At 36.9% G+C, this 26,416-nt stretch overlaps 1 protein-coding gene across 3 annotated transcripts in view; it reads right to left on the reverse strand.

The window, feature by feature from the left end:
- Positions 1-8,190: 8,190 nt before the first annotated feature.
- Positions 8,191-26,416, reverse strand: part of LOC113045524 (V-type proton ATPase subunit H-like) — a 45,360-nt gene continuing 27,134 nt past the window's right edge. For all 3 annotated transcript variants that reach the window (XM_026205932.1, XM_026205933.1, XM_026205931.1), the window contains 5 exons: positions 19,024-19,202; positions 18,812-18,937; positions 16,470-16,571; positions 14,819-14,932; positions 8,191-9,230 (listed from right to left, as the gene is read on the reverse strand). In XM_026205932.1, coding sequence (XP_026061717.1) covers positions 9,164-9,230; positions 14,819-14,932; positions 16,470-16,571; positions 18,812-18,937; positions 19,024-19,202 — 588 coding nt within the window. In that variant the 3' untranslated portion in view covers positions 8,191-9,163. The remainder of the gene's footprint in view (positions 9,231-14,818; positions 14,933-16,469; positions 16,572-18,811; positions 18,938-19,023; positions 19,203-26,416) is intronic.

Here is a 26,416-nt window from a genome sequence, read left to right on the forward strand (position 1 = left end):
ATCGTTAAAACCAAAATACAACAGTTGTGACCATAAGCCGTCAAGACAAAAAAAAAAAAAAAAAAAAAAAAAAACACTTCCTGAAAGCTGTCATTAACTCCGCATTCCACATCTTCTGAAGTCATAATGACATATGTGAGGTATAGAGCAAAATATGAGTCATAATCTTCCTCTCTGCTGCAGCTCTCAGGTCAGAATATGGCATGATGGGAGATTCATAGATGTGTATTTAGAGCCACATTCGACTGCTCCGGATACACCAATGTGTCCGCCATCTTGGAACAGTCAATGTAAGAATCAGTTCCTCTTCTGAGATTTAAATTCTTTAAATACTTTAATCTTTCAGAGGTGAGAATGCATCAGTTTTTTGTTTTGTTTTTATGTGTTAATTCAATATTACAGATTTTGTAAGTATGGTAACAAGTTTTAAGTTTGTTTTTTTTAAGTAAGCTAACACCTTTATCTTGTTGTATTGTGTTAGTTTATCGAACTCATCAGCTAAAGACTATTGCAGATATACTTATATTCATATGTGCATATAACTATGATTGCAAACACAGTCAGTTTGCTCTTAGGTATTCACAGTCCGTCCCGGATGGGGTTACATATAAACGCTCATGGAAATAGCCACTGGTGAGGCATCTATGTATATTTATACAGTACAGACCAAAATTTTAGACTCACCTTCTCATTCAAAGAGTTTTCTTTATTTTCATGACTATGAAAATTGTAGAGTCACACTGAAGGCATCAAGGGCTATTTGACCAAGAAGGAGAGTGATGGGGTGCTTCGCCAGATGACCTGTCCTCCACAGTCACCGGACCTGAACCCAATCGAGATGGTTTAGGGGTGAGCTGGACCACAACAGAAGGCAAAAGGGCCAACAAGTATTTAAAAAATATTAAATCATATCTATAAATATTTTCAGTTGTTTCACACTTTTTTGTTATGTATATCACCCTGCCACACCTGCACCTCATTCATCAGCCAATTTCCTTGCCACACCTGCACCTCATTTACACAAACATAAAAGCAGCACACTCACTCTCACTCACTGCAAAGTCTTGTTTAGTCTGTCTAACATTTCCGAGCGTTTCTCCCTGTGTTTGTCATTCCTGTGTTTGATCTTTGGACTGATAACTCCGACTCTGATTCTCTGCTTCCTGCCCCGATCTCTGCTTGTTTCTGGTTTCGACTCTGGTTATCCCTGACACACCTGATGCCATTCCTGATTTCTGCCTGTTTGACCATTCTTTAATAAAGCGCTGCATTTGGATCCGAACGTCTCTGGCTCATCATTGCAATATATATATATATATATATATATATATATATATATATATATATATATATATATATATACACACACACACACATACATAGATGCCTCACCAGTATGAAAGGTCATCATGACTTTTTACAAGACTGAAAAACCAATGGCAGTGTCCAACCTGCCCTGTGTGCAGGTTTGTACATGATGACATAATTACTATTTAACAGACACACAAATTCCATTTAGACAAATTTTCCAATGATAAAAAAGCACAAATCGTTCAGAAATGAAAAGGGTAGAGAATAATTCTGAAATCCCATTATTTGTGTGTTTTTTTAAATGCTAATGTACAAACAAAACTAGCACATTACAATTTTTTACATAAAATATAAAAAGAATATTTTGAACATTTACCAATGATGAATTCAAGCACAGATGGAAGAGTAAACTATTATTTGTTATAAAGAACCAAAAGGGAAAAATGTAACTGTAAGCAATTCTTTCTCAAGGTAAATCAAGTCAAGGACAAGATGAAAAAAAAAAAAAACACTTTATGAGACTCTATTTCATGATATGGTCTTTTAAATCCAAGTTTAGCAGTTGAACAGGACTGTCGAAGAGGAAACTGTACAATCTGTTCAAATCTAAATAAATATATTAACATGCCAATATGTGCCCAAATTGTAAGTCGCTTTGGATAATTGCGTCTGCTAAATGAATTAATGTAAGTGTAAATATGCTGTGCTTTACACTTATAAGGTATCATTTCTTAAATGTGTGACATTTGTAGCTTAAGTGGAGCGAGAAATAACCTGTTGAAATTGACCAAAAATAAAAAGCATGGAAAGGACGGTTTATGGATATGTTGGGGTTTTTTCTCTTTTGCATTTGAAGAAGAGAGAAAGCATGAGAGAGGTAGAAAGAGAGAAATAGTGGGATTATTCTTTCTATTTTTCAGTGCCCTTGAAGAATGAAATGAGTTTACTCCGTGAAGGCATCAGTTTGTTTAGAAACAGTTTCCATGGGAACCAAAGTTTCTTTTTTATATATATTCACCAAGGTGCAACAGTTCTGAGTGTGCATGATTTCATGCCAAACATCAGACCTTCCAGCCATGAAATGATTATTTGTGCCCTCACAAATACAAATGAAGTGTTACAATGACGACTCAAGAATGCTGGCTGCAAGGAAATCAGAGACAGTCCTTAAGCAAGCTGAATACCACTGTACCATCGAAAAATAATAAGAAACAACATCAACAGCCAATCATGTAAGCTACTATAACAGACAGGTTATCAGCACTTCCTCTCACAGTTACATAAAGGGATGCTTCTAAGAAGAACAATATATTTAATGGCAGTCCTTATAGATCTGTCAGGTAGTTATAAACCAAGTCAAGTGGTTATTAGACATGCAGATATAGCCCAAAATTTACAACAAAATAGTCATTCTGTCCTTTATCAAATGTCACAATGATAAGTGAGTCAGAATGGAAGTAATCTATGGGAAAGAATGACATTTTTCCAAGATTAATTGTTTCCATATACAGTAGTATACTCAGTAATGTTGACGTTCACATCACTTTATACTGCTGCATATGGACTGCACACAGGATGAAAACATTTCCGCTGTATGTGCACTTATGTATGTGCATTTATTGTTGTGAATCCCAAACACATTGACCATGTTTGTTTGGAAATGGGCGATTGTTTATCATGCACACAAGGATAAAAAGGAATACAAACTTCAGATTTTGTTCCATTCCAGCCCGCCTGGACATTGTAAAAAGGCTCTCCAAATAAAGGCTAGCCACAGATGGTTCAGCTGATGGTGCCTAAGCTTGATCAAAGTCCGTGTCATCCTAGCACAGGCCTGAAGATTGAGCACTCTTAAACAGCCATTAGTGCTGATGGTGGAATATTGGAGGAGAAATTTATGGTGGAGCTCTATTCTCTGCGGTTCTGCATTTTACGATTTCAACCAGTAATAAATAGCAACCTGCCTAAAAGCAAGTAAAAGTCAGTTTTAAGACTGCTGGCTTTAGACATTCACTGAGCCACATCATTTTATTGATGATTATCTGTAATTACTGTAAGTCCAATAAAAAAAAAATAAATAAAAAAACACAAAAAAACCTAAATCAACGTTACAAAAAAAATAAAAAAAATAAATAATAATAAATTAAAATAAACAAAACAAAAACATTGGGAAAAAATGGCAGCATACACAGAAACAAAATACAAAACACAAAAGTAAAAAAAAAAAAAAAACACAATAAAAAAACAACAAATTAACTACAAAAAAAATATTGAAATACAAAAACCAAACAAAAAAATAAACAGGATTAAAACAAAAATAAAATACAAAAAACAAGAAAATAGATAATTAAAAGAAAAAAGCTAATAAAAAAACATAAGAAAAAATAAAATAAGTAAAATACACAAATTAAGAGGGAAAAAAGACAAAGCATTTACACAAATTACAAAGAAAAAAAAACGAACAAAAACCACAAAACAAACCCCCCCCCCCCCCCCAAAAAAAATAAATAAATTGAAACAAACAGCACAGGATGAAACCAAATAAAAATAAAACAAAGAAAAGAAAAATAAATTGAAACCCAAACCAAACAAAATAGGATAAAATAGCAAAAGGAACAGTCAACATATTAAATCATAGCATACCAGATACATGCAAGTCCATTTATAGTATACTAACAATCAATGAATGTCTAGACAAAATCATCCTAGTAGTCCTTGTGACTTCTAAAGAAATATCAATATATTAAATCAATATCTTTAAGCCATTTACTGATCCCCATGATTATCTTCTCAGTTCGAGATATTTTTGAGACATCAGAAGATGACTAATTGCACACTGTCTACAGTCAATAACAAATATCAGAGAAATGTGTCCTGCATGTGTCTGATTTCCATAACAGCATGATTCAATGAATGAGCTTATTGGCTGATGCTGCAGGGTTAAAGGCAGTTTCACTACCGACATGCCATGAAATGGCCCTGATCTCAGCAATCAGGAGCTGAATAGGAACTCCTGTTGTTAGTGAAAGGTTCATCGGAGAAGGAGAGGCTATGGCTGCAAAATGTCAAATGGACTCAATCGCAGACTGACTGTAACAAAGCATCTAAATGTGATCCAATATCCAAAGACAGTGCAGCCCATATGTGTGAAATAAGATTGTACACAAAAATGATTAAGCATAATGAAAGTACTTCATTGATATTTCCATCACAGTGATTGGATTAGATTTTTGACACACACAAAAGGTAGATCTGCCAACTTTAAAACAACAAATACCACAATAAATCTTTGTGTCAGAGTCAGAGTCCATCAGCTATCAGGATGAGAGGGGAAATCACTCTTAACTGCTGTTGCTACTGTTTTAATTGTAACCATGGGAACAGGCAATCTGTGACCCATGTCAACAAGAGCGGACAAATCTGGTCAATATGACTAGTCGATAATATTCCACCTGTATTACAAAGCCACATCTTCAACAGACAGCCTCAGTGAGTGGCTCGGTAAGCCAATGCTGCCAACATGCAGCTGAACGCAAGCACTGGGGATTGTTGTTGAAACAACAATTTGCTGTCAGTCGATTAACATTTTTAATCCAATTGATTAAATGGTGCAGCAATTAATTTAATTAATTGCTAATTAAATGTGGCTGTGAAAATACCCACAAAAGATTATTTAGCAATTATTGTGTTAACTGAGAAAGTATCAAGTAGGCATTACAATTAGTAGCTTAAGAAAGAAATATTTTATTTGATACATTTATTATACATAAACGTTACGTTTACAATGGCCTAACATAAACTATGGAACATAAAAGATAATTTGAGAAACATACCAGTATTTTTTGTTCATGCAATGAAAGTCACTGGTAACCAGAACAACTTTTTTTTTTTTTTTACCAATACCGTATTTTGTGTTACACAAAAGCAAACAATTCATTCAGATTTGAAACAACATGAGGGTGAGTAATTAATACTTTTTTTTTTTTGGTGAGCTATACTTGTAAATGTTTGACATGAACAGCACTTGTGTGATATTGCTTTTGCTGCTGGTGTGATAGAACTTATCATGCGATATATATATGAGATAAAAACTAATACAGGGCATTTTTGCCATAGTTGAAACATATGTAGTCTAAGCGAAATCTGAGCCACTTCACAAAAAATTGCCCTCCTTTGTTACTGCTGCTGCTATCATCCCTTCCTTACTAGTAATAACTTAAAATAAACACGAAGGAACGTATCTTGCTAATACACACCATTTTTCAAGTTTAACTCCACTAAAATTAGTCTAATCTAAACCTGTCAGATTCATTTGTCAGACAAAACTGGCAGATGCAGAGTTGTGATTGGTCAGATCGCCTAACAATAAAACTCCCTGCGAAGGGTCAATTAGAAGTTTTTTTTTTTTGTCCTAGCTAAATTAATGTCCCTAAAAGAGGCCGTTTATAAAAACAGCCCTTAAGAATGCAGCATGAAAAAGACTTCACAAAAGCCATCAGCAAAGAGTTCTCAAAAGCGACATGCCTCCGAGAGCCCTTACACAAATTCATCATTGATTATGGCAAAAGGATGTTTGCGTCGCACATTACATAAAGCAGCCACTCAGTGTGGGAAGTGTCACTCAAGCACTGGCATGCCATACAGCGCCGCTGAGATGTGGGAACGTAGACGTGAGTCAATTCATTCTTGACACAAAAGCAGCATCTGAATAGGACGGAGGTGTGAAAGAAAAAAACAAGTTTCCCAATAAGGTCGAATAAGACATCTGATAATGCCACTAACAACCTTGTTTCACGAGGCCTAAGATGACCCTATTAGAATTCGAATGAGCCCTTACACATCCGAACTAGTTGATAACCACATATGATGTGGATCTGTCAGATAGTGTGGTGGTAATAGGTTTTGAAGGTTATCTCTATCTGGACATCCACAAAGCACACAGAGTACCGGACTATTTGCTAACTGATAGTACTACAGCTATAGCTTGTTTTCCATTTAGACAGAGAGAGAGAGAAGAGAGGGCGACTGAACACAAATTACCCAGTGGCTGCATCTGCTCTCGTCTGATGCTCTGCCCAGTCGTGTATGGAAAAGGTTTTGGGAGGTTATTTAAAAAATGGGATGCACAAGGAATGCAGCAAATTGGCAAATGGGTTTGTGTTTACAAATGACACAGGTGTGTCACCTTATCATAAAAGGTGTAAAAAAGGCCCACAGTGACATGAAATAAAATGCATGAATCTGATCGGAAATATTTGAGAAGCTCACAACATGAGGAATTAAAATTTCTGTAATGTTTCGGGCCATTCACGCAAATATGTTTTTGCCTTTAAAATGAAAGAAGCAGGGCAGTGGAATGGAAGAAGAAGAAAAAACACCTACATATTTACCTTGAACAGTTTTAGAACTGTGCGTAATGTAAGAGACCCTGAAAAACACAGGAGAACTTTTGAAAAACTTTCACAAAAAAAAAAAAAATTCTGTACATCGAGCATAACGGTTATCCATAAAGAAAATATGTATGGTGGAGACTTGGTTCTGTGCAATGGTTGTTGACTGGATCTTGATTGTGGGCATTGCACTTAAAAATGGAGGCAGATCAATATAAGCAGTCATAAGAAGTCTGGCATACGTCACCAGAAAGAGGATGGGAAATACGAAAAATGCGAAGTTCTTTAACATTAAATTATTAAATCATATTTTTTCCGATTTGAGGCTCACAGTGTTGATACAAGACTCTTCAGATTCTTGTTTATGAAGACACATTCATCATTTCAAAAGAGCAAAGCTCTCCTAAAGGTTAATAACATATTCCCTTAGAGCAAAGTATATGATCTATAAAAATCAATATCCGCCCCCAGTATATGCCGGCAGATTTAACCAGACCACTTGCATTATGTATAAAATGTATTAAAAATGGAGAATTTCTTGAATTTTCAAAAAAAAAGGCAAATTTTAGGGTAAAAAATTTAGTGTAATAAAATCACCAAAACAAGTCTTCATGCTGAGAATAGTGAATAGTGCACAAACACAGTAAAACATTGTAAAATGTTATTTAAAAATAAAGTGTTCATTAATTATTTTATGATAAACATATTACTCTTATGTGCCCTCATTTATAAAAGAATAATAATAATAATTATTATTATTATTGTTGTCGTTGTTACTACTGCTGCTACTACTATTATTATCAGGCTACCATTGTTATTATTACATTTACATATGCATTTAGAAAAATATTTTAACCAAAATGACTTTAAAAACAGTAACAAAAGAGTGAAAATCAGTCGTAATACACAATTTGTGGCTATAGTTTATTAATCTGTACACGCAATTTATTAAACAGAGGGGACAGTTTGAGAATTTGTGAGTACGGTTTATAAACTGAGCGGTTGAATTGCAAAACCGTTGCCATGGATTAATTTATTTTATTTCCTACAGAGACTTCCCAGGCTCTTTCAAAATCAAAACGTTGTGAAACAGTAAAATAAAATTATGACCTGAAGGTGGTTGTACACTGAAAGGAATGATATGGTCCAAGGACTTCTGATATTGAAGGATTATCATATGAATCTGATATTTGAGCAAGATCACAGAAAATCAATCTGTGTTTCTATAAGCTCCTGGGGTGAAGTGCAAATAGCGTAACTTCAGATGATTTTTCAATCTATTCTGAGAAAAACTAATTTGAGATAATCAGACATATGATTCTGTCTGCCAGTCAGTTTATCTATCAGAAAGAACCACACAGATTGGTTCGATCTATGTACTGTATCTACAGACAGACTTAACCACAAAGACTTGAGATTTCAATTGAAAAAAATTTTATGTAAAACATAAGATATAAAACAAACAAACAAACAAACTTCAATGGAAACATTTGTTATGGTAGAATTTATTTAATGCATACTCATATTGTTTTACATCAAAGACATAAATAACATATTATAAAACAGTTCTGGTCCTTGACTCTGATTGGTTGAGCTGTTGTAAATAACATCTCTGAAACACCTCTTGGGCATCAAAGTGCAACTCCTATCTCATTGAATGGGGAAACATCAAATTCTCCAAAATTGTTCACTAAGCTTACGATTAAATGTCATATTTAAATCAAAAAAGAAATCTGACAACAACTGTCATAAATGTTGTTACTTTTCCTCAAATAGCGTTATAAAAAACTTATTTCTCAAGGTAGATCAGTATGTGCGCATGCGCAGTCCAAAGAGCATCAGAGTGCTTACAGTTTCTATAGCAACCAGGACTTCTAACGGCAGCTGCAGTGATGCGCTGACTTTACTGATCAGCGATTGGCTCTTTCATTCAGAAGGCGGGGCTTCCTGCAATTAAGCGGCAATATTCCCCTTCAAAACTATACGAGTGACATGTCTTGGGTATTCTATAGTCTTTTCCACAGCTGTTTCTGAAGAACTACATCGTTTGGTGGACGAATACTGTTTTTATTTATACGGTTACATTTTATTTGCCGTTTTATTCCGTGCAACCTTACTACATATATGGAATAACTGTTTTATCAAAGCAATAAGCCTGGTGAAGCAGTGGTTTTAAGGCTAACAACGCCCCTTAGCTGTTATAAATTCACTGTAAACCACGGCTTCTTGGTGCTTATTGCTTTATAATATAACTCTGTGAACTGTTCCAATCTCTTAATGTGATTTTTTTGTAATGACGCACAACTTTACACAAAGACATAGAGCACAACAAAGAAGTATTAAATCATAAATTTATGGTTCAGTACATCAACTCCTCTTTTGATTCTCTATAGCACAGATTTACATTCAGACCAAGAACACAGGATCAGACAGACTGGCTCACACACAAGCACAGGAGCAGTTCAGCTTCGGGCAGCTACAGCTGGAGTCGACTGCTCGCTGGACTGCAACTGCTTCCCCAGATACTCCCTGCAAAACAAAACATAAAGAGCACAGAATGATTATGCCTGTTTATCTTTATGATATGCACCTCTTTGTATTTCCGGATATTCCTAAAGCCTTTATGGAAGTAAAATAGCAGGTTTTTAAGCCGCCACTTTAAGCTCGGTGAGAGAAAAAAAGAAATAAAATGTCACACGTGCAGAAGGAGAGAAGGTTTGTTCAGAGCATTTTCCTACAGCTCCACCACAGCTCTTTCTCCAATCTAACTATATTCAATTGCACCTGCCTTCCTGAATAATCTTCACAAGATTCGATTCCTTCTTCTTTGATGACTGAAAATGCCATTTCACCAGAGAGAGTTCATTCTGAATGGCACCTGTGGTTTCTCAGCTGTTGGGAAATGCTATCTGTCATTTAAATCCTTTCAAAGTGTCCACCATCTTGATGTCGAGCCAAAGCCGTCAGCGTTTCCTGTCTCTATGTCAAACCTCATAACTGTTTCTCCTTAACTGTGACCTTTTTTAAACGTTGTGCTTTCCTTCAGGCCTCAGGTGCTTCAGAAAAGATTGCAGAGCTTTTTAAGGGGTATACAATTCAGATACGAGACACAATAGATGCCTCATATCTCGCATCATTCATGCCAGAATAAACAGCATCCAAGAAAGCAATTACCAGATCTGCTGAAAATCTAACATGTATGATGCACGGAGGGTCGAGAAGTTCATCTAGCAGGCTCAGAAGTCATCCGAGTTCAGAGACAACTATGGGAGTTGGGGTCTTCTTTTTCTTTATGGGCAAATTGACTACATTAGCGCACACCTGTCATTCAATTATTGTCATTTCTGGCAGCTTGTCAAACAGCTACTGGGAAATAAAGCAGATAAGTGACGTGTTATTGTACTTCAGCGGCAAGATGGAGTGAGAGAATCACAGAGGGCTGATTCATTGGAGATCCAGCAGAGGAGATATAAAACGCATTCAATATGAGGATTAATAACAGCTTGACTGCCAATTAGTATATTAATTGAGCTGATATGTTCACAGCTAGCTTGCAAAAACAAGATTGCTATGGAGATATGGAGTATTAAGTAACTGCAGAGCAGGGTTTCCCAAGTGGAACTGCAGGGGGTTTGTGAGTTGATGAAATGCTAAAAATAAATAATTAAGCCATAAAATTTAAAAATTTAAATAAATAAATAGGGTTGCATAATTAATTAAAAATGAAACTGAAATTTCAAAAGTCTGATGCACTGCTGCTTCATATAAACTCCATCTCTGCAGGTTGCTTCTAATACATTTGGGAACACAGCACTCAGCACTTTATTTTTCACCGTACACATATTTCTAATATTTTTGTGGCTCTACATTTTCAGCATTGTATCAGATGGGTACAATAATTCTCACTATTAACTCGCATGCTTATTATTAACATAGTGGCTGTTTATTAGTAATTATAAAGCACATATTCTGCATGACCATATTCAACATCTCTTAACCTATCCAATACCTTACTGACTACTAATAAGCATTCATTCGACCATTAACTGGCATAAAAGAACCATAAGAATGAATGCTAGTTAAATTATCAAAATTAAATTTAGAATCTCAGGGGTACTTCAAAAACATTTTGGCTGATAAAAAGAAAAGTGCCTGAAAACTGATTGTACTTAATGTTGAATATAGGCACTTTAAGTTCATAAAATGCTATGGACAGAAGACGAGCTAATAGTTTACACACCATAAGGTCTGTCTGTGGAACATAGTTAATTGAATATTAATGTCAGATTAGTTGCACTGCTTTGTGCTAATTGAAGTAAAGCTTCAAGCTAATATAAAGATCAGCAGTAGATGACATTCATATATTAAAAATGCCCTATGAAAACTTTTATAAAGGTCTTCATTTTAAAGGGTAAAATGGCCCCTCACCTTTTGAATAAAAAATAAAATAAAAATGTAGAAGTTTTAGTGCAGTCTAAAACGGTTATGCAGAAAAACACATTACCTCACAAATGACTCATTATACTGAAATCTTTTTTCATTTCCTACCAAAAAGCACTACGAGGCATAATTTAGTTAAGTTCTACCAGATTTAAAATAGACTTTGTATCTTACATTTTCATTATGGTCGCAGACATTTAGACTGAATGGCATCGAACAAAAATCACACAAAGACGGTCCTCCAGAACAAACAGGAAGCAGACAACAATCAGACTGAAGCGAAGTCTCCACTGGGCTCAATCAGCTGCACTTTGCATTCAATTTTCTGCCAAACCTGCAATCGACCCAAACCCCAAGAAGTATGTGAGGGTCATGGTGTCAGCGTGATGTCTTCAAGAGACTCAACTTTTTCTTCACTGACACCTTGAACTGATTCCTTCATTTTTTCAATGTCAAGGTCTTACAACGAACAGCAAAAAAAGTTATCAAACCTGCCAAAGGCAAGTTTTTTGATCCTCATTCATCCCGAATATACAGCAACAGCCAGTAGACTCATAGACGGAGTGTGGCCTTACTCATTCAACCTGTGGTAAATACGACTATGACCCATGGCGCCCTTGTGTTGGAAGAGCTGCGGCTGATTTTGAAATCTGAAACGAAAGAGACGACTCGGCTTTTCTACCAGACATCAACAACACTGCATTTTTACTAAATAAAATACATAACTGAAGAAGCGATTAACAATCTACCTGCGTCCTCAGGTGTCTGAGACTTTAATGACTAAGAGGATTCAAATGAATGCTCTATTACTCTGTGGACTGAAGCTTTTTATAATTATTCAATTGAAGAGTTCCTGAGTTCAAGAAACGGTTATACTGAATTCTCAAGGCAAGGCACCACCATCTCATGCTGAAAATGAAAGAATATTATAAAGCCTTTAGAAACATAACATGGAGTTATAGGGCCACATTATTAAACATTGCTGTAAATGTGCCAGTTTAATTATTATTACAGCAAATTTGCTAATGTACTCTGTATTAAGTTTTCAGATTTTAACAGAATTTTTCAATCATGATTTTAAGGTTACACTAAACATTTAAATTTTTCTCTCATGCACCTTTGTTATACTGACTGTACAAATTATGGACAAGATGCCTGAGCCCAGCTGGATAAACAATATGTAAAGTATATTTAATAGAAATAATAATAAAGTGTTGATGCCTGTGTATTCTTGAGGCTTTAAAATATAACATAAATTATAAAGCAATTGGTATAATTAAATATTCTATATTCATTTATTTTACCATTCTAACTTTTTTTTAAAGAAATTAAAACATGTTTTCAGCATGTATGGATTAATTGATAAAAAGTAACAGTAAAGACATGTATCTAAATAGATAGATAGTATGCGTTATAAATATTATAATGTCTTAAACCTGGATGTCTATGCAGTTTTTCTTAAATTTTTCCACATTCACTGTATAAATTATTTCTAAATGATAAAGATATGAAGCACATAACATAGCAAAGGTGTAATGATCTTTGATCTTGTCTTGCAGTGAACTCTTGCTTAATCATTTTTCTGTTATTCTGATCAGGACTTTCATTTCCGAATAAAATTAAGTTTCATAACAGCGAAGCACCTCTGAGAGATGTCATGCTAAGCTGCATCAGACAGACTGCAGATGAAGTCCTTAAGTGCGCAAAGGCTTGAGCAAAACAAACAAGAAAAAAAAATATTGATTAAACACTGTGTCATCCAACATCTCAAGACTGCGGAGCCGCTGGCTGAATTTCTACACACGCACAGCGGCACAACTCCAGGGGTTAGCCCAGATGGTACAGATACAATAAGCTAACAGCGTGCAAAGTCGGCCATCTAGAACTGTGCCAACTAAAACATCTTCTCCTCCGGCTGTTGCCATGACACCAAACAGTCTCTATGGAGTGCGAATGGGAAAAAGCGACAGCCATAGTGTGGTGGCAGCACCACATCTCTCAAGGGGAAAATAAACTGGACGCACACATGCTAAGTAAAAAAAAAAGCTCTAAATCTAAAACAACAACAGCAACCACAGAGGAAAATAACCTTTTAGTATCTTTACTAGAACATCTAAACTGGATGTTCCTCTATGGAGGAACATCTCAAAACCATGCTAGATAACAGAAGACATCCCTCACCAATAGAAAACTCTCTTGAGAAGAGTACAGCAAAAGGAAATGGCAGTCGTGAATGCAACTGGATTGCAAAGACGGCATTTGAAGAGAGGCTGTGAAAGGCCAATCTTGTATGGCTCTTCTTAAGAGCACCTTGGAAACCACGTTCACCAAATCTTAACTCAATCATCCAGTTATTACATCCCCTGTAATTTCCTCCTCCAATTAAGAATACAAATAAGAGTTGGCCTTCCCTCCCTTCAGATTTTCATATAATGCATGCACTCTCTGCCTCTTCAGCCCAATTGCCATTTTTAATAGTTCCCTTTTAACTCTAGGTCTGTATCTGAGAGCCTTGAACCGAGATCCAACCATTACATTATTCCCGAGGACAATCAAAACTTACTGCACCTCTTGCTTTTTATCCTTCTTTTTGGTGGTGACATGCTAAGCCTTACGTCAAACCGCTTCAAATTTATGCACAATTAATCCTGAAAATTGCATGTGAGCCATTTAGCTAATGGCTAATAATTGCCATGATCCACTGAGTCAGAGTTAGCAGACGGAAGAGTTTCTAAGCAAGGAAATTAAAGAGCTGTTGAAATGGTCTCGTATGAGTATATATACATAAATAGCCACATAAAACCCTCTGTCTGGGGTCACATGTAAATACCAAACATATAAATTCTTCCCTGAGCATCTTCCTCCATAAATTTCTATCTCCTGCAGTACAGCCGATGATAAAGATGAATTATTCGGAGATACTTTATGGAGCACATTCTCCCTTTGCAGGTGTGATCTATAACACTCAGGCGGCATTTAAAGTGACTTGTATTCTGCTCGATTTGGCGCTAAACTTTCAATTTGAAGGCTGATTTAAAGCCACTGTAATGAAACGCTGACAGCGGACAATTACTGTTCATGACGCCACTGAATGTACACCAGTAGATGTCTATTGTGCTCTAAATACACATGCTGTGTGTCGGGTCTTTGAGGTTTATCATCCTGAAGCTCCTGAGGATGAAAGCAGACACAATAATGAGCTACTAGTGTTAGGCTGGGTTTGTTATTCCTGAACCTGAGCCAGTGCCTCGTCAGTCTTGATTCAACAGTTTGTCGCTCTGACAAACACATCGAACACGCTTGGAGAAGTTAATCATGTTTTTTTCTGCTTATTCTGTGCCCTGGGTTTTAATCAAAGATCAAATAACGCTGAAAAGACACAGTGGTCCACTGAATAATTCAATATATTATGCAATACTGAAGTAAGAAAGATTACTTCTGTGTGGCAAAGAGAGATTAGGATAAAGCTCTATTCCAGGTCACTATTGAGGGCAGTGTTGCATCAGGCACAAACACTGGAGCTGTTTCGCTTGAGGAATAAATACAATAATCAGAACTGCTGTGAAGATGTTAGGATAAAGAGATCACAATTTTGTGCAAATATCCTGTAAATAAATAAAGAAATAATGGCAACATGTAATAAATAAATTCATGAATGCATACGCAGTTAAACGTACCAGTTATGCACCATGAGCTTCTGAACAGCCAGCAGGGCATTATAGCGGACAAGCTGGTCTTCATGATGCATGTGGTTCATCACTAGTTGTTTACCACCCAGCTGTTCGATCACCCTAAAGGACAGAGAAGCAGAGAGATGCAGTTCCAGATTATTATGTTCTGCAAGATGGGAAATAACACAGGGCCTCTATGCCTTTCAATTGAACTCTGGGAATGACAGAGAACAACAGTGGCATTATTTTTGGCAATTCCAATCATTCAAATGAAAAGGCATTTCAGTGCAAGACCAACAAAATCACAAAACTCAAAAAGCAGTCATCAGCTCAAACAGTCCTTATCTCTAAATAAGTAATTTTCCAAAGAAAATGTGACAAAAATGTGAATGTGGCATTTTCAAAAAAAAAGAAAGAAAAGAAAATGAAAACATCTTGCAAAACTTGCCACTACCATGCTAGAATGTCATTTTAATAAAGTCTTATGCATGTACATAAATACATACATAACAATTAACAATTCATAAATTAATATTTTCGGCCACTTTATATTTGATAAAATGTCATTTGAAAAAAAAAGAAACGTTAAAATCATATTTGTTACACCACAATGTGTTCAATTTTACACAGTCAATTTCGACTTGATTCGTTGATGCAGCTAGAAATATTCAGAGGGAAAGTGTCAACAAATTAATCCTTTTAAAATAAAACAAAATTATTAGAGCTGTTATTAAAGCATCCACAAATACCGAGCTGCATAATCAGGCTCTTGTTGATGCTTTATGAAAGATTCCAAAAGAGAAGCTTATCTAACACTGTGCTTTCTAAGAACTGCTAGATGGCACTTACAATTTTCCATTTGTCGTTTCCAAGTCATTTTGAACTTGATCTGAAATGCTCATGGTAGAAAAATGCTACCTTCTGTAAGAAATATTATTGACAAAACCATTATGCTCCCACTTGAGGACTGTCTTTGGGATGTGTACTACAGATACAGACAGACAGATAAAATTATAGAATGAAGAATGGATATCTCGGTACTTGTCGGAACTGAATGTAATTCTTTTGCTCACCTGCAGAAGCTAATTTGTTCTGGAGTGGTCTAATTACAGGGTTAGCAGGGTTGATGAAACCAATGAGTCCCTATAGATTCAGCGCGGTTTCTTTGAACGATGGGGGCGTTTTGAAGAGGAAAGCGAGAGTGTGCGTTGTGAGTGGCTGACCTCAGGGGGAGGACGGTCTGGTTTAGAGAGGATATTAGCCACTCACAGCGGAGCTGGACACGATTGGCAGATCTCTCTACTTTTAGAGGAAAACTATATATAGCGTTCTTAATTTTAAAATTGATTGGCTGATCATGAATGCTACGTGCCGACAATATAAATGACAAGCTTATGCAATATCTTGCAATAGGTCAGCCTGGACGAGTTCGTATGCTGCTCTCTTTGAAGTGATGTAAGTGTAAATTGATAACTGACATCATCGCATGCAAGCAGTTGCCACAGATGCTAATAATTCTAACCTGGGCGATTTTCAGCACTGTAATCGTACAGAGCTACAGGATATTTGGGTACTGGGAAACATGTCATAAAACTGCAGAGCCGCAGAGTCGGAGAAACGGTCACTTATGGGTGAAGGATGAAGGACACTCGCTCACCTCTTGCCGCGAGGGTAATGTCTCACGTATTCCCCCACATCGTGAGCTGCAACGGCAATAACCTGAGGGTCGTCAGACACTTCCAACAACCTGGTCAGTATCCTGGCAGGAAGCACAAACACACAATCAGTTCAGGTCCCCAAAAGCAATCAGTAACACCTCCAGGGCAACACTAAACCCACGCTGAGCAAATATATCCCAGGGTCCTGTACAGCTGGAGATGTGGTGTCTACCAACAGTCCAGGAAAACATTAGAGGTTCTGTTAGCTCAGTAAGAAACATTATGGGGAAACTGCAAAACAAGTTTCCTTTAAACAGTGTTTCTGTCCTTTTCTTCCAATAAAAAGATCTAAACATCATCCAGATACATTTAATAGAAAAGAATAATGAAAAAAAAAAAAGTCTGATTTTTTATTGTTTTCGAAAGAAGTGAATTGATCAGTAAAAACATAATATTTTGAAAAATTACAATTTTAAATATCGGTTTTCTTTTTTAATATATTTTAAAATGTAATTTATTCCTGTGATGCACAGCTGAATTTAGAGCAGATATATTTCAGTCTTTAGTGTCAGAAATAATTCTTCATGGATATATTAGTAGCAATAGCCAAATATAGCAGTAGATTTTTTTTCTAATGCCAAAAATCATTAGGATATTAGGTAAAGATCATGTTCCTGAAGATATTTTGTAAATTTCCTACCATAAATATATAAAAACTTAATTTTTGATTAGTAATACGCGTTGCAAGGACTTCATTTGGAGAACTTTAAACAATACAAACCATCAAAGGAAAGCTCATTTATTCATCTTTCAGATTATGTACAAATCTCAATTTCAGAAAATTAACCCTTATGACTGGTTTTGTTGTCCAGGGTCACATATGCTTATTCTAATGAATCCTTGCTGAATAGAAATATACATTCTGTGAGATTTACGCTTTGTAATTCATCATATATTATTGAAAATACATCTTATGAAGTATTTTTTATGGATGATTTTTTTATTGAGATATTTTCAACAAAAACACTGCTTAAGAAAATTATTTTTTAGAGAGACGAGAGACTTGCTCTGGGGAATATAGTTTCAATCTATTTCTGCTCAAAAACAATGTCAAGTATGAGACGTTGCATGAAAGCGTGAAATTATAATAATGGTGCAGAACTGAGAGAGGGGGTTTCAACACTACAAATCACCTGCACACTGAGAGCAAGAGAGGGAAGGAAAAGAAGAGAGACGATCTAAAGTGAAACAAATAGCTGAGGGCTGAAATGGAGCCTGTGCTGATTGTGGAGAGGGTGGTGATGAGAGGAATGAGATGAGTAGATTAGGATTTAAACGGAGCTGTCAAAAGGGTCGAGCTGACGCTTGATTAAACTACTGAGAGACAATGAATATGAGAGTTTCAACTGATACTCGGCTTCGGTTTCCACTTGTGCAACCTTCACCAGAGGGGAAGGAGAGGAACACGCACAATGTGATTCAGACAGTAAAAACAACTTATTTAAAAACAGTACAGTAGGTTCAAAACAGTAATTGAACCATTTGCTCAATATTGCAAAAATAATTTCAGTCCCTCTCTGAACACTTGACCCCTGCTAACATCTTTTTATACTAAAAGCAGGGAGAACTGAAAACACTCATTATGACTGTTCACACGTGTGAACAATATCAATTCACATAGCATGTATGTTTCAAAGCAGCCACTTTCACATTACAGTATTCTTAATCATCTTTATTTTTTATGGCCTTTGTTGCTGTTTTTAAAGAGGAGAGTAAAGAGAACATTAGAAATAATGGGGGGAACAGAGAGGGAAATAGAGAAAACACAAGCAATCATATTTTTTTTTTTTGCAGCCACAGTATGTTGAATTAAGTTTTCTTCTCTAAATTGGCAAACAGATTTTTCTGTCAACCATAAATTCACAACATTTTTGAAAACAAGACTTAATATCTTATACAAGTTTTTGCTTCAATTCAACATGCTTCTTTATTTTACAAGACCTCTAAAAAAAAAAAAAAACTATCAGCAAATGATTGGCCACAATCTTCACACAACCGGTAAATAACTATCAGCTCGAGTGGAAGTCAAGGACAAAAAATATTTATTTTTGATCAAATTTCAGCTTCAATCTCAAATTCTGTTCAGACAATAAATCTGATTTTCTATGACATTCTAAGATTAAGCGTGACAGAACTCTATAGATGCCAAATGGCAAGTGATCTTTCCCTCTTTATAACTAGTTATAGCGCATTTGAGAATAATATTGCATCTTAAATGCCAGTGGTTGACACTGCAGAAAGTTATACAACACCCCTACTCCTAACACCAGATGCTTCTTACTTCAGCAGCTCGTAGTTCTTCTCATTCAGACGAACTGCGTTTTCCCTCCAGAACTTCTCTGATTTGTGCACTGGACTCCACTCCAGACGGCCAGACTTCAGCTCAGAGCTGTACTCATCAAAAGAACTGCAAGAGGAAGAAGGTAAAAGCAGTATAAACATGAGGAAAAATCAACCTGTTGAAAACATCTTGAGAGAGCATGTAGGCTCTACCTGAGGTCCTGAACGCTCTCTCCCAGTCTTTCCAGGAGGAACTTAATGTCATCAGTGATGTCCTCATCATCATATTTCTGCTGGTCCAGGTTCTCCAGCTGTTTGAGCACTTTGCACTGGATCATGGCAAGAGCGTACTCCTGACGGGTCTCTCTCTCAGCGGACTTCTCCAGCAGATTCTTCAGCAATGACCAAACATCAAACATGTTAATGGTGTTACTGGAGAAAACTTCAGGTGGATAACAAGTACTAAGATTACTGAAATCAATCCAAGCAAATTTAATCGGATGCCTATAATGAAATCAATCATATTTAAACATTCCTTCATTTCAAATAAACTTTGATGAGTGCAGTAATTCAGAAATGGATATGTCACAATATTTAAATTATAACCACCATTTTCTTTTATCAGATTTCATTTGAAGGTGGATACCATGTCACCATGGAGTTAAGTAATAAAGATGATATATTTTCCAATATATCTTTGAAGAACTTTTTAATTTTAGATCCACAGTGGTTGAATAGCTAACTTGAATCTTAAAGAAATTCAGTAAATTCAAGACTATTTCCTAGCAAGAAAGATACTTCACAGCATTGGGGAAAAAAATTACTATTTGAATTGTTCAGACTCTTGTAAAGAGAAAGTCAGTGCTCTAAATTTTAAATATGCATTCACCATTTCTTTTCAAACTTCTACTCTTATGGAAAGCTTTGTGCGTAGTGTGAGGAAAGATGTTTTACCTGCACCCATTTGACACGGCCCTTTCAACAACCAAAAAATGAATGCCTTCACTGAACACTTGATGAGAAAATTAACATGCCATATCTGAATAAGAGTGCTTTTATTTCTCAGAATTCATTACAGTCTAAATGGACATGGCTCATTTGACAGAAAATGCTAAAATAAAATTTGACTTCATTTTTAAACCTTTTGGTCTTAGCCATACTAAATTAGGTGTTGTTCTTTGAAAACTGTCCTACAGAGCCTTGAAAACATGCCCCTTCTGGCCTTACTTGAAAAATTCCTCTTAAGTTGTTCTTCCAGATGCTACCGGTAGTCATCAAGTTAAATTGCTTAGATCAAATTGGGTGAAATATCAAATCAACTCATGCTGCTACTCTAACAAATATCATCAGTTAATGGACATGATGACGAATTATTAAAATCTCAGAAGTATTAAAAAAGAAAAGAAAAGGAAATTAATAAATGAATCATATTTTCCGTTAATGTCTGCTGGTTTAGTAAAGTCTAGCTTTAGGTTTTATGATAGACTCAAGGTGGTACATATAAATTTCATTCCACTCAAGCAGCCTAAGACGACGACCTCTCAAACAGGTGAAGTATTGATTACTGATGAAACAGAAGAACCAGATTTCATTTCGAATGGGCCTGAATCACATTTAATGAGACAATTTCAATTTGAAGCTAGTGAGGTAGAAACCAAGTAATAATTAGGCATCTGATTGCCTTCAAGCAGCTTTTAATCACCAGAATTGTGACATTATTATACAATAAAGCCCCTGGCGAAATTGAACAATTAGAGTGAGTGAACACTCAGCTGTCCAGCAGGAAGGATGTCATGCTGTTGAATATATGACGGACAGCAAAGATGTAAAAGATGAGTAGGTAAGCTTGCAAAGGAAGGGTTTATATTAAGTGGCAGTGACAGACTCCTAATAGAGTGATAGCTGCAGTGTTGAATTACAATAGTAATGCATTCTAAAGAGGCGATGAACAGTGCTGGCATTTTAATTTGCAGCAGCCTAACGTTTTGTTTCATTGCGGACTGCTCTAAGGCAGTCTGACAGGTCTTGGTATTGGTAGTCCTGCAGCAAGCTAACATTCATTTTTTATGCAGGCCGGACACTCCAAACAAAAGCTTCATAGCTATTGTCATTCTCTTTCTCATTACAATGTTCAGCAAGTCACATCCTTAATCAAATCCAATTCCAGATGCACCCAATACCATGTGACTTTTCTTTGACACAAAAGAGGAAGTCTCCTTCATACATCTGTAACACAATTTCTCTCCTTTTAATGCTAGTTTTGCAACACATAATAAATCATGGTGAACAGGTCAGAAATCTGATTAGCCCAATGTACAGCTGCGGTAAACAAGATGATGAATTGTTAGCACAGTGTTGTCCTACACCTTCCTCTGTGACATTCTGCATCTATGAATGCTTACACACTGCCACTTCTATGGAAATAAGACATTGATGAATGAGCAGTAAGTGAGGTTCGTTGGCATGAGAGTAAATTAACTTGTTAAAAAAGACACTCACATTGAGAATTGGAAAATGATAGAGCGTTAGATTGTTAGATACTGTAGATAGAACGACAGACAGCAAAATAGAATGCTAGATAGAATGTCAGATAGAATGACAAAGACAGAAAAATAGATGGACAGAGAGATAGATTGATACATAGAGAAGACAGTCAGAGAGACACTAGGACAGACGGATGGACAGACAGACAGATAGAGACAGACCAACGGACCGATAGATAGATAGATGGACGGACAGACAGACAGAGAGAGTGAGAGAGACGGATGGAGAGACAGACAGCCATATAGAGACAGACCGACAGACAGACAGACAGACAGACAGACGGATGGATGGATGGACGGACGGACAGACAAAGAGAGAAGGACAGACAGATAGATATAGAGAGGGATAGACAGACCGATAGATAGATGGATGGATGGACAGACAGACAAAGAGAGAAGGACAGACAGACAGACAGGGAGATGGACGGACAGACAGAGAGAGAGAGAGAGAGAGAGAGAGAGAGAGATGGATGCACAGACAGACAGATACATAGATAGAGATGGACAGACAGATAGATAGATAGAGACGAAAGGACAGACGGATGGATGGACGGACGACAGATACAGACAGACAGATAGATAGAGAGAGACCGACAGATGGATGGATGGACGGACGGACAGATAGATAGATAGATAGATAGATAGACAGACAGACAGACAGACAGACAGACAGACAGACAGACAGACAGACAGAGAGAGAGAGAGAGAGAGAGAGAGAGAGAGAGAGAGAGGAGGGGGGTGGACAAACAGACATATAGACAGATAGATAGATAGATATACAGATGGAGATGGACAGACAAACCGATAGATAGATAGATAGATAGATAGATAGATAGATAGATAGATAGATAGATAGATAGATAGATAGATAGATAGATAGTAGGGATGTCAAATTTCGATTATTTCCATGATCGATCGGCGTTTAAATTAACGATCAATTAATCGATTAATCGTTAACCATAATACTGCAAAATGCGTCTATTGCAGGCACGCAGTCAGCGGTATGACAGGATGTGCAAAAGCCACACACACACACAAAACGCTTTCTCACTTGAATTAAAGAGGTTTTAGTCTGAATAAAATGCTAGTAGCAGGATTATAAAATGAATAGATGCGATTATGATCATTTGATAAAATGAAGAGAGCGCGCCATACTTTTGAGGTCATTTTACTTTGTTGACAGTTTCCAATCCCGCACGGAGAACGCTGAACGCGCATCTTTAAATGGTTTTGTGGTGCTCGTTGTTGTATTTTAAAGCACAATTGCAATGTTTTCAACTGACATTATTGTATAAAATTATCCGAAATGTGGAGCGCGTGTGACTGCGCTGCACATTAAGTGAACTACATCGGCGCTGCTGCACCAAAACACAGTTGCTCACATTAATTTGATCCTGCTGGAGTGGATTCTGTCCTAGAAAATGTCAGATTTTTAAAAATCCGGCATACAGCGCATTAGATCGTGACAGTGCATGCCTGCAGACGAGGATGAGCGAGCGCGGCTTTGGCTAGATTTATTTGGAGGTTATTGCTCATGTCTCATTCGGCACAAATCGAAATGTTTCCATATTCGCAATGTATTTGAATGTTAAACTATTATTTATAATGTAAACTAGGCTTGTACTTAACACGCATTCGCATATAGACGGAAAAGATGAACCTCTTCATATGAGCAAAAACGTCCTTGGCATAACAGCAGAGTGGACCGGTATACTACGGTCTATTTAAACTGACCAGTGTAACCTTTTAATGTTTAGTTGACATTTTATTTTGATAATGAACAGACTGCGATGTAAGTTTGAATCGCTAGAATATACGTGTGCAGCAGGCTCCGGCACGATCGAAACAGCTGAGACATTAAAAAAATATATATTTTCCGCAAAAGTGTTTACTTTCATTTGTGCACACTCACAATAAAAACAGAAGATTTGTGCTCTTGTAAAATAAAGCAAACAAACAGAATGCGTTGTCATCCTTTTTTTTTTTTTTGTGAACTTATGGAGCGCCCACACTTCTGTTTTAAATCCGTTAATCTTAATTAGCCTATTTAAGTCGGATATATTTCGCATAGCCTATTTAAAAAAAAAAAAAAAAAAAACATGAAAACAAATTGTTATTTTTATGTTGGGCCTATTACTTAGTAGGCTATAAATTTTCCTTAAAGCATCCCATTTTGTCCCAGGGCTTAGAACCTGTGCCCTAGTCAGGTCCATGCAGAAACTTGTGAACGATGCTCGGCGTCATCGTTTAGTGACAGCAGTGATAGCTCCAGGAATGTGTCGGTCACAGCGCCTATTAATCGCTGTTTTGAATCCAGCAATTATTTATTTAGAAATGATAAGATCTGATTATGACAAGTGTGGTATAAAAGCTTTGTTTATTAGAGGAATAATAGGTTAACTGGAAAATGTTAGATCGCGACCATGCTTTTGGACCCCATAGTCTTCATTTACGCAGCTTTGTTCTGGTTTGCCGGTTGGTCACGAATTTCCACAAATTCAGTATATTTAGGCATTGTTTCTTTTCCTAAATCTTCATAGTCTAACCCTCTAATTTCCCAGGTTTATTTTATTATCTTTCGCTTTTAATAACTGTTTTCGCATCTCTTACTGTGGTCAGGGATGTACTGGGACTGAAATTCAGCCCGGGACTTTAAGACGGAGAGGCCTTTTACGCGAGTGCCCTTGGAGCACGAGCAGGATTTTTTGCAGTTATTTTCATTCTAATAGTGTTTTTATGGTATAAAGACAATCAGATTACGCTGAAGACCTTCAAGAAACTTTAGGATAACACCTGCCTCCTCAGGTTGTATAAGCAAGTCCACTGCACTGAACACAACCAGGTCAGCAAAACCTAATCTCAGACACATAAGTCACACAGTATACTGCGAACTACCAGCATGTCATGTGTACAGTCAGTCGGAGTGATAAAATAGTTACAAATACTCACACCCAATCATACTCAAAAACTACAATGCAGTCCCATACAATAGAGATTGTGTGTGTGTGTGTGTGTGTGTGTGTGTACTCACTTTCAACTCTCCCTGCCTCAGCTTCCCCTGTGCTGGACCCTGTCTCTGCTTACTGACTGTACAGCTACATAACATATGCATGAGAAGAATATGAGTAATAAATATGACAAAGAATAATACATTTTCTAATTCAATCTGTGCTTCAGTCAGGTTATTATCTAGTATGTGGAACTATTGGCATTTTATCCTTTATGTAAATATGTAACATTGTGCTGTATTTTTCTATTTTTGTGTGCGTGTTCTTAATAAAGCTTTGATTGATTGATTGATTGATTGATATGCCTAATATGATTGCCTACCCAGCCCTGCACACTGCCCCTCTACCTGTCTGTTTCCTGCTCTTCTCCTCCTGCTGCTCCTTCTCCTCCTCTCTCCTGCTTCTATTCCTCTCTTCTCCTCCTCCTCTCTCTTCCTGCTGCTGCTGCTCCTCCTCGGGGTATAAGTCTTTGTCCTTTATTTAAGTCTGGGGCTTTATTGTGTCATGCATCCCTGACTATTTATGTATTTTTAATGTATGACAAGCGTGTTGGAAGCGTTTCCAGCCAAAATAGAATAGGAAAAGATGTTTATGTCATTTTGACACGAATAAATATTAATAAATTACATTTTGATATTTAAGAGTCTCTAGGTTTTGACATAAATGAAGATATAAATGTAATTTAAACAAATGTATCACCAGAGGCTTATTTTTATTTAATTTTTTTTACCAGAGTCTTGTCTTATATTATGTCACCTAGGAGCAGCGCTGCGTCAGACACGTTTCTGGTGTGCAAAGACCAGGCAAAGACATGGAAAACGCTACGCAAACACCACGCAGCTTACACTCAACAGAAACGCCACGCTCACGCACAGTCAGCCAGCCAGTGTGTCGCCGCCGCTCGCCGGCTTAATCGTGCACCTGTCCTATCCATGCTGCTGGGTCCTTCCTCATCTGCACTTCCTGCCACAGCACCCTTTTCAGTGCGGAAAAGGTCCGTTAATTTGGCACATTTAGCTGCCTCTTGTGCCAACATTTTTTTCTTTTTCATTCTTATTTTTTCGGCCCCACCCATTTCTTTCTCTTCTTTCCTTCGTTTCACCATTTTTACCTTCTGTCTCTGTTGCATTCACACAAACTCAAACCTAACCAAGTAAACTCCTTTGATCGGCGCCTTTGAGCCAATCGGATGTCAGGAAATACGAGGATCAGTCCAAGTTGGGAGGGGCCGCTCGTATCCCCCTTAAGATTGGAAGTATTGGTTTGGCCCAGTTTGAAACACACACACACACACACACACACACACACACACACACACACACACACACAGACAGACACACAGCTGCGTTCCGCTGCAGCTGAGCGGCCGGCCACAGGCCGGTACGGTAGCGTATCATATAAAATAAATAATAATAATAAAAAATAATAATAAAAAATTTGACCACCGGCCGATTCGGCCTTAAATGGACCGGCCGTTCGGGATTGTTCCCGGTATTCCCGATTGCCAATCCGTCCCTGACTGTGGTAAACATGGGAAGGGAAATTAAAGATTTCATGAATTAATAATTCGTTCGATTTATTAATTTGTTCCCTTATTTCACTTAAATCATGGGTTATTTAGGGAACAAAATTAATGAAACATGGACAATTGCCACATTAATAATTCGTAGGAATGAATTAACAAGTTGTAGGAATGAATAGACTACCTGTCCTGTCACTGTGTCCCGCAGCCCTGCAAAGCGCACGATATAAAACAGTTATCTGATGAAATGATTAGTAACTACATTTCTATTGCATTTAATGTTGAAGAACTTTTATGTTGTTTCTATTTTAATGTACTTTAAAGTTTAAATCACATTAAAAGCTTAATTTGTACATTGTGAATGAATGATGATGCTTTTATATATCGTCACCGTCACTCACAGCCGCTCGCACGTGTTGAGTGCGCATGAGCCGCACGCAGCCCAACATTGAATCGGTTAACCGACCATCGATAGCCTTAATCGATTGCATCTCTTATCGACAATTAATCGATCATCGATTATTTGTTGACAT

Source organism: Carassius auratus, chromosome 27 (genome assembly GCF_003368295.1).
Source record: "Carassius auratus strain Wakin chromosome 27, ASM336829v1, whole genome shotgun sequence".
In the NCBI taxonomy this organism is placed as follows: domain Eukaryota; kingdom Metazoa; phylum Chordata; class Actinopteri; order Cypriniformes; family Cyprinidae; genus Carassius; species Carassius auratus.